We start from the raw sequence: 14606 nt of genomic DNA, 5'->3' as shown, positions 1-14606 counted from the left end.
CTCCCTCCTCCTCATCCCGTCTCCTCCCCCTCCCTTCCGTGCTTCCTGAAACAGTCATGAACGCCAGACTGGATTTACCCGCCTGTCCAGCAAAAACAGAGCCACCTGAATGTCGGATTGGAAGCCCTTCTGCCGGCGGAGTTCTCGCCACCTTTTGAACGCTTTTCCGATGTAAATTCGCGTTCCTTCTCCTTTTCCCTCTTCTTTGTTATTTGTTAATTGCAACGTCGTCTCTTTGGTCGTGTGTCGGCCATATCAAAATTCTCAAGAATATTCAATTTTAACGTTAGTCGTTGTCTAGGACATCTCTCCTCTAGCTAACTTCCCTTTTCTTGCTTCTCTCTCCTCCACTCCCCACACCCCCCTTCATGTGCACGCACACTAACCCCTCAACCCCCACCCCCAAATCATTCTTGTCGGTTATTGGCTGGAACACTGTTTGTTATGTTTCGTGGTCCAGGCTGGGCCAGTTTGTTTTTCTTGCCGTTTGTGGAGCCTGGGCTGTCTATAGAGATCGCGTTTTTTCACAGTGTGTTCAGGGGACAGGCAGCTAGCGGATAGTGAGGAGATGTTTGCTGGATGTGACAAAAAATGCTTTGGCCTAAAAAACGTGTGACATCGCTTAGAGCACCTTTAATTTTGATTGTGTGTTTTAAGTGTATTAGTCACACAAATATCGTCTGTTAGATTTGGTTTCCTCTGTTCAATAAGAGCTGGCGAACATCTATGCGTAGGATTTCCTGCTTAATTAATCACTTCACACAAAAGAAAACATTTGATTATCAGTGACGTCGTATAAGAAAATCTCAATGAGCGATTAACGTTTTTCCCCACCCTGTTAATTGGGGTCACATGCAAAGGCCACATCAAAAACTGTGAATTCCTCATATGTTGTACTCCTTTTTGTTGTAATGTTTTTGATTAATGCTGAGAACCGATTAAAGGCAGTACTATGAAAATTACATTAACTGAAAGCGCATTTTAAAATGGAAAAACTCATTTTGGGGATAGAAATGTGATTCATGCTTACTGAGTTCAGAGCAAAAGGGCTGGTTAACACATAATCTTCTTCCATTTGATGAATTTAAATGCAGAAATGTATGTAACTTTTGAGTCTGAGATTATCTATAGCCAGACTCTCCTCATCATATACAAAGAAAAATATATTCACGACCCACTTACTCTCAATCTTGCAGACCTTTTAGTGTCCATTAGTAAGAATATAATTCACTTTGACACTGACTGATGGCTTTTTAATCTAATTCCCCTTCTTCTCATTTATCTTTTCAAGATCATCTATTCAACGGAGAACTTAAATTTCTGCATTGGCCAATTTGAAACAGATTTTTTTTTACAAAATTGTACAAAAAGAAAAGAAACAAAAGTAAACTGACTTGTGACAATATTTCATTTGAAAAGGCACATTTTTATTGCTATTTAGATCCTTTCAGTTATGCAAAACAGAGAAAATGCATTCCACTTGTTCATATAATATATGATATATATGTATATAATATATTTGAAGATTGGCTCAATGGATCAAATGGAAGCAGGAGTTTATTTTCTTTCTTTTTATCATTTAACTTCTAGCTTTTTGTAAATAGATCCAGTCAGTTTGAAAATTCTCCAAAATCCTCACTTTGGTTTTTCCTGTTGTTATTTGAGATTAGTGTTATATAACCCAATTGTGGGCAGAGATCCTGTCCAACAGAGACCCAGAGATGCACACGGGTGTCTTTCAGCGCTGTCAAACCAACAATACACAGAGAGAGAACATCTATTAAATTGTGTTTTTAGATCTGAACTGTGTGGTTTGGCAGTATGTAAGAGCAAAATGTCTCTGTTAGTGGGCAATTTAAAGACAAAGAAAACCCTGCATTTTGACTTCATGTTTCAAACCACTTTGTTATATTCTTTCCAGATTTTTATGGCATTTATTGTCATTTCATATCATTAGCTGCATCACACTCATTCTTCAGATGAATTACCACCTTTAACCTCATTTCGATGTGCTAAAATCACAGAGGATGTATTTGATTTGAAATCCATTTTTTGTACCCTGGTTTCAGAATCATTTGAGGCTTTCTGATCTATTATTCCCTCAACATCAGGATGAGTTGTGAAGGATGTCTATCACACCCCTCCTCATCCTCTCATCCTCTCAGTAGACACTTCTCTGCAGAGCAGCTGCATCCCTGTGTGAGGAATGAGAAATATCAGTGGGGCTGATCTTTCTTTAGGTCATGTTAAATCATTACTGCAGCTATAAGTTAGTCACACCTTCCCATCCTCCACAGGGGCCGGCAGTCTGCCAGCAACTATTTTATGATGCCTTCAATTCCCGTCTGTTCAGGCTGTAAAGGATTCCTTTTTGTTTGTTGAAAATGTTGAACTTAATTTAACTTAATGATGATAATGATAATAATAATGATGATGATAATAATAATAATTTAAGCAATTTTTAACATATTGTATTCTTCAGTATTATTTATAAAGCTTTATTTTAAATATGAAATAAATATTTTGTGGATACAATAAAATTTAATAATAAAATAAAATGATATAAGTAATAGTAGTAGTAGTAGTATTTGTAATAATAATAATAATACAAAATGTTATTAAAATAATAATTATTTTGTTATTATTGTTATTATCATTGTTTAATAATAATAATAATAATAATAAAATAACAGTAATAATATAATAGACATCATTTTAAATGATTTGTAACATTTTGTTGTCTTTATTACTATTATTATTATCATTATTGTAAATATTTTAAATAAATAATATCTTGTAATAAAATAAAATAGTATAAGTAATAATAATGATATCAGCAGTAGAAGTAGTAGTAATACAAAATGTTATAAATCATTTAAAATATTATTAATAGGGCTGTCAAACGATTAATCGCGATTAATCGCATCCAAAATAAAAGTTTGTGTTTACATAATAAATGTGTGTGTATGGAGTATAATTATTTTCTATATATAAATACACACACATGCATATATATTTAAGAAAAATGTGTTATTTATATATAAAATATTTATATATAATATAAATTATATATAATATAAATATATATACACAGTATATATATGCAAATATTTCTTAAATATATACATGCATGTGTGTGTATTTATATATAGAAAATAATTATACACCGTACACACACATATATTATGTAAAAACAAACTTTTATTTTGGATGCGATTAATCGCGATTAATCGTTTGACAGCCCTAATTATTAATAATAATCATCATCATGGTCCTACTACTACTACTACTACTACTACAAATAGGATTATCATTATTTTATTTTTTAAATCTCATCATGGCTGATACCAATATGGCCTTCCATTATATTTATTTAGTCTCTAATGTGTAGCATGCCTGTTGCCCAGTGCAGCCGGGATTCTTTCGGAGCATTTGGATCTGATTCAGACTGCACCGGGATCATTGGTTTTATCGGAAAGACTGTGAGGTGTGAATTGATGGCAGAGTGAGGCCGTAAACATTTTTATAGACAGAGCAGTAAGTCAATACAACGCTCACCTGTGGAAACAGAGCTTAAAATAGACCCGATCGGTAGCCATGCACGTCTCCCCTCATGATGTACGGATGCTCTGATTATTTGCCTTGTTAAATTTATATTCTGCTCTGGGGCTAGAGGCCTGTGAGTGAGGATTGTGGGTAATTTCACCCTTGGGGCTCTCGCCTCACTTAAGATACATTGATGATCTGCTGATTTATGAGGTGTGGTGTTAGCTGTAAAAAAAACAGTGAGGTTTCAGGAGGAATGATGTGTACAAGAACTGATTGTAGGGTATATTAGGCTACTTGCATTATAATGTGTTAAGAATACCTTATAATGCATCATATTCAGAGGTTTCATAAAAAGTATTTTTACATTTTTTATATTTTATTTACATATTTTACTTTTTATATATATATATATTTTACTTTTTACATATTTTACATTTTATTTATTTTTATATATTTTATCTTTTACATTTATTTTATTTTATTATTATTTTTTATTATTTATTATATTTTGCTGCACACAGTAAACACAAATACACATTCTCTTCTTCTCTCCACAGAGAAGAAAGAAGTGACCCAGAGTTTAGAGAACTACACGTCCAAGTGTCCGGGTGGAATGGAAGTGATCAACCTCCCTGACGGACTCAAACTTCCTCCTGTTCCGTTCACCAAACTGCCCATCGTCAGGTGAGAAAGCCTACATGTCCAGGATCGTTTCAAAGGGCTCATATTTTGTAGATTTCGTTTTTTTCCCCTGACTTTCTTGCACCAAAAACAATCATATATATTATGTACTATCATTTCCTGGTCATACTCTGATCTTTATTAAACAGGCTGATTGTGTTTCTGTCCCTTTAAAGGGGTGGTTGAATATGATTTCACTTTTCTAACTTTAGTTAGTGTGTAATGTTGCTGTTTGAGCATAAACATCTGAAAAATTTACAACGCTCAAAGTTCAAAGCAAAATTGCTTTTTAAGGACTACAACAAATGGCTGGTAAGGATTATAGGACATTCCTCCTGGGTTAATGACACCACTAACCCTAAAATTTACATAAACCGGAGCACGATTTATAGATTATCAAGACAGAATATGCTAATCAATGACTAGAAGATAACTACACATAAGCTACATAAATTCACCAACTAACCATTCAGAAATGTTGTCACTTCTTCTTGAGTCTCTCCATCTTTCTGACTTCAGTTTGAACATAAAAGGCTAAACGTTTTTGAAATTTCCAGTGCATGTCTGTGTGAGGTAAAAGGACACAAGCTCTTGAAGCTCTGCTCCCTGTGCCGCGAGCAGCAGCTCATTTGTATTTAAAGGGACAGGCACAAAAACGGTGCGTTTTTGCTCACCTTCAAAAAGTTTTAGTAAAAACAATTTTAACATGCTATATAAAAATATCTGTGGGGTATTTTGAGCTAAAACTTCACACACACACACACACTCTGGGGACATCAGAGACTTATTTTACATCTTGTGAAAAGGGCATTATACCACCCCTTTAAGATTCTGTTCATGAAGTTGATGATATGCATATGTATATTTGGAAGGTCATATGTTAATGAACTCATGGTGGTCATATTATGCAGCTTAGATCCAGTTAATGGTTTCACATTGTCAATGTTATTGTACATCTAACTTTTTTTTTAAATTTAAATTAGCCTAGCGTTTTTTCTTCCCCATGAAATTTGTCCTTTACTAAATGTTTTATTGTTTATTTGAGCACATTTATCTCAGTGTCCGCTCACAGCCTTTTGATGGTGTTTTTCCACAGCTCAGTGTCTGAAAAATGACTCCTCTGAACTCGAACTTTTGTTCAAAACATTTTTGAAGTTCATTTGTTTTACTCTCCCCCATATTAAAATTTTAAAGGAAGCACAAAACTTCACATATCCTTTCATCTGTCCCAAGGAAGTTGCTGATGTTCAGCACGCGTAGGAAAGAAAGGCCTATAAATGTGTTTAACGGATGTATTTCATAATCCCACCAGTGGGTAAAGCTCAACATGTTGGCTTGATTGAAGTCTCCATTTCTCTGAGCGCTTCTCTCTCAAGATTTTTTGAGTTGTTAAAATTCCTTAATTTATTCTTAAAGGGATATTAAATTGTAAAACTTCGGACGAGCCGTGTTTCTCCTGATATTTATCTCCCTCTCCGCATGTTGTTAACATAAAATATCTTGCTCACTGTCTGCTGCCAGGATTTACACAGAGGACGTAATTTAGGCATATCTTTAAAAAAGTTCCATAATGAAATCTTGCCGAGATCGTTGTCTTATCGGAAAGAGTAAATGTCAGTATTAAACTGCTCTGATTGCTGTTCAGAGATGTTGTTGCTCTGGCAACAGTGTTATGAGACGTTTAAAGGCACACTATGTACAATTTTGATTAAAATATCCAAATAAAATCTACCTAAATGAGCCCAAATGTTTGCAACAATGTTTAAATCCAGAGAATCAGCCATTTTAACCAGTGTAAAGGCCTGTGTCACCAGCTATGATCCATCCACATTTTTTTATGCACATTTTTGGATATCGCATAAAAAAACTGCTGGATTGAAATGCCAAGATGCGCATAAATGTTTGAGTCGGAATTTTTTTTTTTATCCGATAAGAAAATGTGCATAAACTACAATGGAAACACATTTGTCCAATACATTTCTTGATGTGCATCAAAAAAAAAAAAAAAAAAAAAATCAAGTGACTTTGCTCAATATGACTTTTGCATAACTGGACTAACCAGCAGACCGATCTTTTTTTGCAGCATCTGAAATGCTGTTTTCTGAAATGCCTGAGCAAAGTCTGTTGTCAAAGTGGTCTCGGCATAATTACCTTCCAGAACCGTCTTGCACGACTATGTTCCCAAACAGCAGCATCTTCCAAAAAAAAGGAAAGGAGCGGCAGCGGCCGACTGCGGCATAAGCGTAATAAAAACCGAAACGTACAATATCCCAGTGTCTTAGCCCAGCTTCATCCCACAGTAACGTTAATAAAACTTTAATACATTAGCTCATCCATGAACATGATTTCTGCCTGAGTCTCGTCCGATTGCTTTCCATCGGCTGTGGAGGTGAAGACTACAACTCAAATGATTCCAAGCGACGCCTTTGTGTTATTGTTTTGAATAAGCGACCTCTAGCTACGAAACTTACATACTGTGCCTTTAAGCTCTAAAGATGTTTTTTTCAATGTTCAGAATCAAGATAAAGCTTAGAGTGATTCTTTTTTTGACTCCATGTGTCCTTTTCTATGAATATCAGGGAACAGAATGGATAGAAACAGAACTGAAGAGTGTTGAAAACTGGTTAATGGTTGAGAGCTTGATTTAGAAACTCTTATTTAGAAAGTTTTAGAAAGGTTTTTTTTTTTTTTTAAGCACAGTCTTGGTTTTTAATCTCTGTTTTTTGCTTCTTATATATAGCTAAGTGGTTGCTAGGCTGTTATGAGTGGTTACTAGGGTTTTTTTATGGTATGTTAGGTGGTTGCTAGGGTGTTGTGGGTGTTTTCTTACTGGCTTTAGGCAAAATAGCCGGAGTCTGCTATTCTGATCACTATATATAGCATTTTAGCCCATTTTATTGTCGACCAGATGACAATTTCAAGTCTGATCACATAGTAGAGTACCAGCACACCTCTCCTCATCCTGACAAACTCTTGAACCATAATGCATATAGATAAAATGAGTTTTTAATCAGGTTTACATTGCATTTTTTTTTAGTTTCTGAGACTAGTCTTCTAGATTATAGAAAGTCTACTTGCACATATGCTTCTGGAAGCAGGACCATTCTGCTTGCGCAAAATGTGAAACTCTCTGTTTTTGTGACTGATGTTTTAGATCTGTGTCTCTGCTAAACCTGCCGGTGAGTCTCCGTCCTCATAAGGTGAAATGTCTTCTGGGACAGGGGATGTCCACCGCCAGTCCTTTCATCTACTCACCAATCACAGTGCACAGCAGAGACGAGCGCTCCAAGAAGATCGGTGAGTTTCTTCTCCTCTCAGAAATCTCTTAAACTTTCTTTGTGTGTGGTGTTGTTTCCTCTGAGTCTTTAATTACGGTACATACGCATGATCTTTGAGTTTTAACCTCACACACGGTTTATGCGGGGTAGAATTGCTCTGATGGGCTTTCGCAGCGATCTTAATTACTGTTTAAAAGATTCGAAACTAAACACACACCATTGTGATTCCACGTGGTCTGTTTGATCCATGTTTATGACGGGAGCTGTCATTAAGTTGTCTCTTTCCCTGTTGGCAGTCGGAGGCGGTTGGAAGGAGTTGAAGTGTTTTCTGGAACTCTTAAGCAGCATCACACGGCACAGGGTGTGTTATTTATAGACTTGTTAAGGCAAATAGCAGAACACTTTGCCACATTAAAAATACTATGGCAGTGTAGTCCACTTACTGACTTATTTAAACTCAAACAATTGTGACAGTTGGTACAGTGATGGTATCACATGCTCAAACTATGGTACTTTGATACAGTCCATACCATAGTACCATAGTACTGATTGATTATTAAGTTCATATGAAGTACCAAGAAAAAAACATTGTAAATATATAATATAATATAATATAATATAATATAATATAATATAATATAATATAATATAATATAATATAATATAATATAATATAATATATAATGTAATGTAATGAACAGTACTGTGGTGTAAGGCTTTAAAAACGAAATAAATGACAAACTATGCCATGATATACTGTAGACATATCAAAGTATCATGGTATAGTGATGAAATTACTATGGTACTTTGATATTTATCATGGCATATTGTGTCATATATTTTGTTTTTATCACAGTACTGTTCGCTATTATATTATATTATATTATATTATATTATATTATATTATATTATATTATATTATATTATATTATATTATATTATATTATATTATATTATATTATATTATATTGTTTTATAATGCAATATAATAGATTGTTATATAATGTAATACATTTTTTTTTTTATATCATTGTAATCTTGTATCATATTCATATTTCAGTTTTGGGTTTTGGCATTGTCGTGGTACATATCCAGAAATGGTCTATTTCTTTTTGATACTTTTTTTGAAAATGATTTTCAATCAGATTTGATGCAAAAGACATATCACTACAATAATCGTACTCTCAGTCTTACGTCAGTAAAATGTCTATTTGTAGTTCAAGCTCCTCCAGACTCATTTTGAATTACTGGACTGTATCTAATCTCTCACTCTGGGTGTAACTTTCTTGAGTTCTATTGTTTGGTTGTGGATTTTTTGGGTGTATTTTTGGATCTTTGGGGCCCTGAGGAACTGGCAAGAATCTTATGAAGACAGATGGCTGTTCAGTGTGAGGTTGCCCCGACTTTTCAAACAAATCATGTTGTATAAGAGTCAGATGGCTGTTTCCAGCCTGTCTTATTTCATTCTGCCAAAACCCACCAACGTCTGCTGTGAGTGCCTGCTTTCTCTCTTTTTTATTTTTTTTCCCCTGTGCAATCCCATGACCACTTGGATACTCCCAATGGTCCCGATTTCACTCTCAATTACGTTGGAATGGTTAGTCAACCGCTACTGTCACGGGTCGTGATTAGTCACAGGTGGGCGGGGAGAATCGACACAAGTGGGCACTATTCCTGAAGACTTCGTCTTTCTGCTGTTGAGGCGAGGTTTAGAGTTGCCTCAATTTCCGGTTGATTACACAAGCACCTAGTCTTCAAGAGATAGTTTACCCAAGAGGGATGCAGGGAGCAAGAGAATGAAGGATGAGGAGATTTACAATCAAAACCGATTCACTCTGGTCGTTTACATAATTGAATCATTTCCAATCAGGGTTAAATTAGTGCCACATACTTCAGCAGGGTCGGTTTCGAGTGCGGCTTCACTGAAATGCCACTTGGACTTGTTTGGCTTTGGCTTCAATTAAACCAGTCAGATCCTGCCTTATTTTCTTTTAAAAATGTTGGCCTTTTGCCATTTTTATGGTGTTTGCTTAGCCTAGCAGCTCTATTTCTATTTCTTATGCTTATTATTAGTGATAATAATAGTGATTTGAACTTATGATTTATTTTTGCTTTGCAGAGAATAAAACAGGTGAAAAAAAGAGAGTCACTTTGCTTTTTTCTTTATTTTAGAGACTTGTTTGTTGTCACTAAGCAGCCTCCCACAACACCTTAGAAAAAGCATATCAACGCCCTAGTAACCACTCTAAGGACCCTATAATCATGGCGGCATGTATTGTAAGCAGGGCATGACATTAACTTTTTTGCTGTGGCTAGTGTTTTTCCAAAGTTACTAGCCACTCAGCATTTTCACTGGCCACAATTTTGACATCAATAACATGGGGAAAAACTGCCATATAGATATTTTTAATATTTGGCAGCAGGTACAGTACTGTGTAAAAGTCTTGCTAGGAAGGTTTCTTCAAACGTCTTGGAGATGTTCCCGCAGTTCTTCTGGATTTAGTCTGTCTCAGTTTTTTTCTGTTTCTTCATGTAATCACAAACGGACTCGATGATGGTGAGATCAGATCATATCGGCTGTTGTCAGACTCCTTGTGCATACACAAATCTCACTGGATTATTACAATTAATGGCAAAAAGAATGTTTGGAAATGTAAACTGATATTTCCTGCTGACACACTACAGCAAAAGATATAAATAACTGACTTAAAACCATTTTTTTTTTAGGGGGGGGGGGATATTAACATGCCTAAGACTTTTGCACAGTACTGTATATTAGGCTGCTGTCACTTTTGCACTGATCAATTATACTGTTACACATGCGTTTTCTTTCTCAACTGTTAACTTTCACTTAAAACATAGCTGACTGTGTTTATGTGAATACTCACCAAGTATGGCATTATTTTGTGTGTGTTTGACTGTTTAAACAATAAGCAGCGAAAAATAACTCAATTTAGTGCTGAGCGGTGGGTTTATGTGCGCGCATACACTGTTACACCAACAAAATCTATATTTTTGACAACTCTTGTGACAAAAATGTATATATTGTATATAAATTTCAACCCACCAGGTTGGCTAGTAGGAGTGACTGCGTTACAGGCCAGTGCTGAAATACACACGCATTTGGCGGGTTGGCTGGTGTTAATGTCAATCCCTGATTGTAAGACACTACAGTGTTTTCAATGGCGATGCTCTGCAAATGACTTTCATCAGCTGATTCTTTAATCATTTGTTCAGAAATACTGACAAGATACTAATTTTAATCAGTTTTGTCGAATCCTTTACTGAATTAACTCCCTGAAACAACATCCGCAAATTTTCAATGCTCTTACGGGTTTGGATCAGCATGAGGGGTATTTTTTGGTGAACTATCCCTTTAAGGTTCTTAAAACCTAGATTTATTACTGTATTCGAATAAAAATGTGTTGTTAAAGATACACATTTAAATTCTTTTTCTGTAGGAAATGACACAGACGGGACTTTACTCTCCAAAAAGTCTATTTCGAGCCTTTCCAGGTTTGAGAGACTGATGCCACATCTGACATCTGTGTCCAATAGCCATTTATTCGCTCTCCATTTGCACGGCCATCTAGTAATCACCAAATCCCTTCACCTCACAGACGTGACAGGACGTCCCTCCTCTCATATTCCTCCTGCACAGGCGGTCGTGTCTGAAATTCTCGAGTTTATCGAAACCTACCCTGCTGTTCTCTACGTTTAACAGTTTCAATTATTCATTTGCTTTTTGTTTACCGGCACCTACACACTTTGCGGTGTCAAACGGGGATTGTAAACAAGCTCCATTATACGATCCTCCTTCTTGTTTGATTGGTACGAGCCCGCTTAATAACTTCCCAGAATGCCACAGGAAGGAGGGGATGTGTCACGCCTGTCTCGGGGTAAAGCGAGCACCCAAGGCTAACGTCTCTGAGTCACACACTTTCTCTGACAGAAAAATCTTTGGGCCGATGAAAAATGTCACTTGTTTGTTGTTTTGCCGTCAAGGCTCCATTGGTTTGAATATTTTATGTGGCGATGACGCGCCTGCCGCCCCGCACGGCTCTAAAATTGTCCGGGCTGAATGTAATGAGCAACCGGGTAAACACTCCTCGGTTTGATTTGCGAACCGAAAAGAGCGTGTTTGCATTGATTTTGGATCATGGGTCTGTTTCTAACTCGTGTGGTGTTGATATGTAAGCTAGTTAGTGTGTGTTTGTTCGGAATCAACTATAGATGGTGTTTTCTTTGCTTTTCTGTTGCTCTCTCGGTCTTGCCAGAAAGCAGTCTGACTCACACACTCACACACACCAGATGTCTCTGGAGAGAAGACCTTTATCAAAGCAAGCAACCTCCACAAACACACACACACACACACACACACACACACACACTGAGTGACTGAGGCAGGAGTCGTGCATTATCTAACTCAATGAGGTATACGTGCATAATTGTGTTTGACTTGGACTGGTGAGACACACATACTTTTATCAAGTAGCAAATGTTTTTTTTGAAGCATTTGCCTTATTTTGAGGATTGTTTTCATGTGCCACTTGAATAGAAATGATGTGAGTTATAAATGTTTTAGGGGTGGATTATTGGATTACACTTAAGTGTAATCCAATAATTGCCATTCTGCACAACACAGAAGATAGTTTGAAAACGATGTTCAGCTTTTTTTAATTTTTTTTTATAAATGGGGTATAATGCCATCTTGAAAATTTGATCCAAAAATCAAACCGATGCATAAGAATCATTAGTATCATGTTATTTTTGATGCACATAAAATAACCATTTTATAAGAATAATTTGTTCGGGAATCTGGAATGATTTTAATTCAGTAAAAAGCACAACGGCTCATAAGAATCAGTTGTTTTTAAATGTTTTTAAATGGTTAAAATGAACTTATAAGAATCATTCAGTCTGGAATCTGGAATCTTTTTTTTTCATCATCTTTTTTTTTTTTTGTACATTTGATTCATTAAGACCTGACTTATCAGAATAATTTGTTTGTTAATATTTTTGATTCAATAAAAGGAACTGCTCATAAGAATAATTCATTCTGAAAGGTTTTTAAAGTGGATTCTATTTCATGCATTCTGACTTCCACCAAAATTACCCAGAACAATTTGTCCCAGGAACTTTTTTCCCCCAGTCTGCGTTTCCACTGTGGTCTAAAGTACCGTGAAGATTAGTCATAGGACTGCGCGCTACTTTACAGTTCCCGCTGGATTTCATCCTCTATTTAAGCTTAATAAAGCCCGAACCTCGTCGTCGGTCCATCGGTCGTATTTTCTAAACTCCATTGTTGATTCGAATAGCAGACGACTGTTACTGCACGCACCGCAACAGATGGTGGTTGAAATAAAATGCTGCGTAGACTCAACCAACCAAAATGCGGCATGAACTCAACCAATCAGCATGTTCAGCGCCCAAGTCCCACCCCTGAAAGTTCCTGAACTTTGAAACAGTTCTACCTCGCAAGCAGGGACTTTCGGAGGGGGAAAGTTCCTGCGGTGGAAACACGGCTTAATTTACTCTGCTAAAGAGTTAGATTCTCATGCTAAACATGGCCAAAGTTTCAAAAAACAAGTTGGACGGATACCAAATACACTCCTTCAGGGTTCGTTCTGATTATTGAGATGATTATTTAGTGTTTTACACAGCTGTCTCTGCCTGTATCTCATTTACATTTATGCATTTAGCAGACACTTTCATCCATATCTCAGCAGTATTGCTTGTACTAGATTATTTTCTAGTAGCGTTTAAGCCGTAAACGCTGTTTACACACCTGTGATTCAATCTTTCAGACCGCCTGCAGTTCTCTGGAGCCGAAGGCAACACGAATCTCGCACCTTGATCCAAAATGAATTACAGGAAGTTCCATTGGAATCTTCTCAAGCTTTGTCTCTCTAGTGGCTTCCTTTTTAGAAAGTTTGACAGCCGCCCTCACAGCTCGCAAACGCTTCGGTTAATTGTCGCGCGCCTTGGTTCTCGGGGCAGAACCGAGAGTGAATTGTCAGCTCTGAGGGGCATTTAGTTTTTCGGCCTTTTTTTGTCTTCTCCTCTTCCTCTCTCATTTCTTCCTGTGATCAGATACCAGAGATAACAGCCGCCTCTGCTCATCTGTCCAGCGCCGTGGCTCCAGACTAACAGAATATTTTATGCTCCATGTTGTGCTTTGCCTTCCATGTCAGATTCTATAACCGAGATTGATGTTTGCTGTAAAATAAAGGGGGCTTATATAACAGGAGATGGGTTTTCCTATAATTGCACAGGCGGAGAAAGGGTTTCGAGGCCGCCAAGTTCTGCCTGATCCTGTTTGCATCTTGAATCATAAAAAAAGAGAGCGATGTCTTTCTTGTCTACGTAGCAAAGTCTTGCCAATGGAGGGAGGGAAGATTAGGTCTCTCTTGACGTAAAGTCAATTTCTTTATCTTATGGAGTGTGTAGAGTTTTGTAAGGTTAGTGGTCAACGTCGCCATGTGAATGTCTCCTTGAAATACCATCGATTTTAAATCATTATTTCTGCAGATAATATGTCAGGTGAAACCACTAAATGGAAGCAGGCTTCTTTCATTTATAATAAAACGAATACAATTAGAGACTTCTTTTAGGGTAATGACGTGTTTACCTGTAAAGCAGAATTCACAGTTACATACAGTAAGTAGCGTTCCAAACTTTGGGGTTGGTAAGTTTTTGAAAGTCTGTTATGCTCACCAAGGCTGCATTAATTTGATCAAAAATACAGTAAAACAGTAATATTGTGAAATATTATTACAGTTTAAAATAACTGTTTTCTGTTTGATTGTTTTAAAATGTAATTTATTCCTGAATTTTCATCATCATTACTCCAGTCTTCAGTGTCCCATGATCCTTCAGAAATCTTTCTAATATGATGATTTAATGCTCAAAAAACATTTCTTATTATTATCAATGCTGAAAACCATTGTGCTGCTTAATATTTTGTGTGGTTACACTTTATTTTACTTTGTCCTTGTTACATATGCTAAATGTACTTACCATAGTATTAACAGTAAATTATGCATAATTACATGCAACTAACCCTCAACCAAACCCTAATCCTAACCCTAACCCTAT

At 36.3% G+C, this 14606-nt stretch overlaps 1 protein-coding gene across 1 annotated transcript in view; it reads left to right on the top strand.

Annotated features, from left to right (window-relative positions):
• trappc9 (trafficking protein particle complex subunit 9) overlaps window positions 1–14606 on the top strand; it is a 215446-nt gene that overhangs the window by 32552 nt on the left and 168288 nt on the right. The window contains exons 10-11 of the mRNA XM_079879309.1: window positions 4107–4233; window positions 7385–7527. Coding sequence (XP_079735435.1) covers window positions 4107–4233; window positions 7385–7527 — 270 coding nt within the window. The remainder of the gene's footprint in view (window positions 1–4106; window positions 4234–7384; window positions 7528–14606) is intronic.

The sequence above is a fragment of the Squalius cephalus genome (genome assembly GCF_949319135.1).
Source record: "Squalius cephalus genome assembly, chromosome: 8".
NCBI classification, from domain to species: domain Eukaryota; kingdom Metazoa; phylum Chordata; class Actinopteri; order Cypriniformes; family Leuciscidae; genus Squalius; species Squalius cephalus.
Note: the sequence above shows the minus strand (reverse complement) of the source record. Positions and strands in the feature narration are given on the sequence as shown.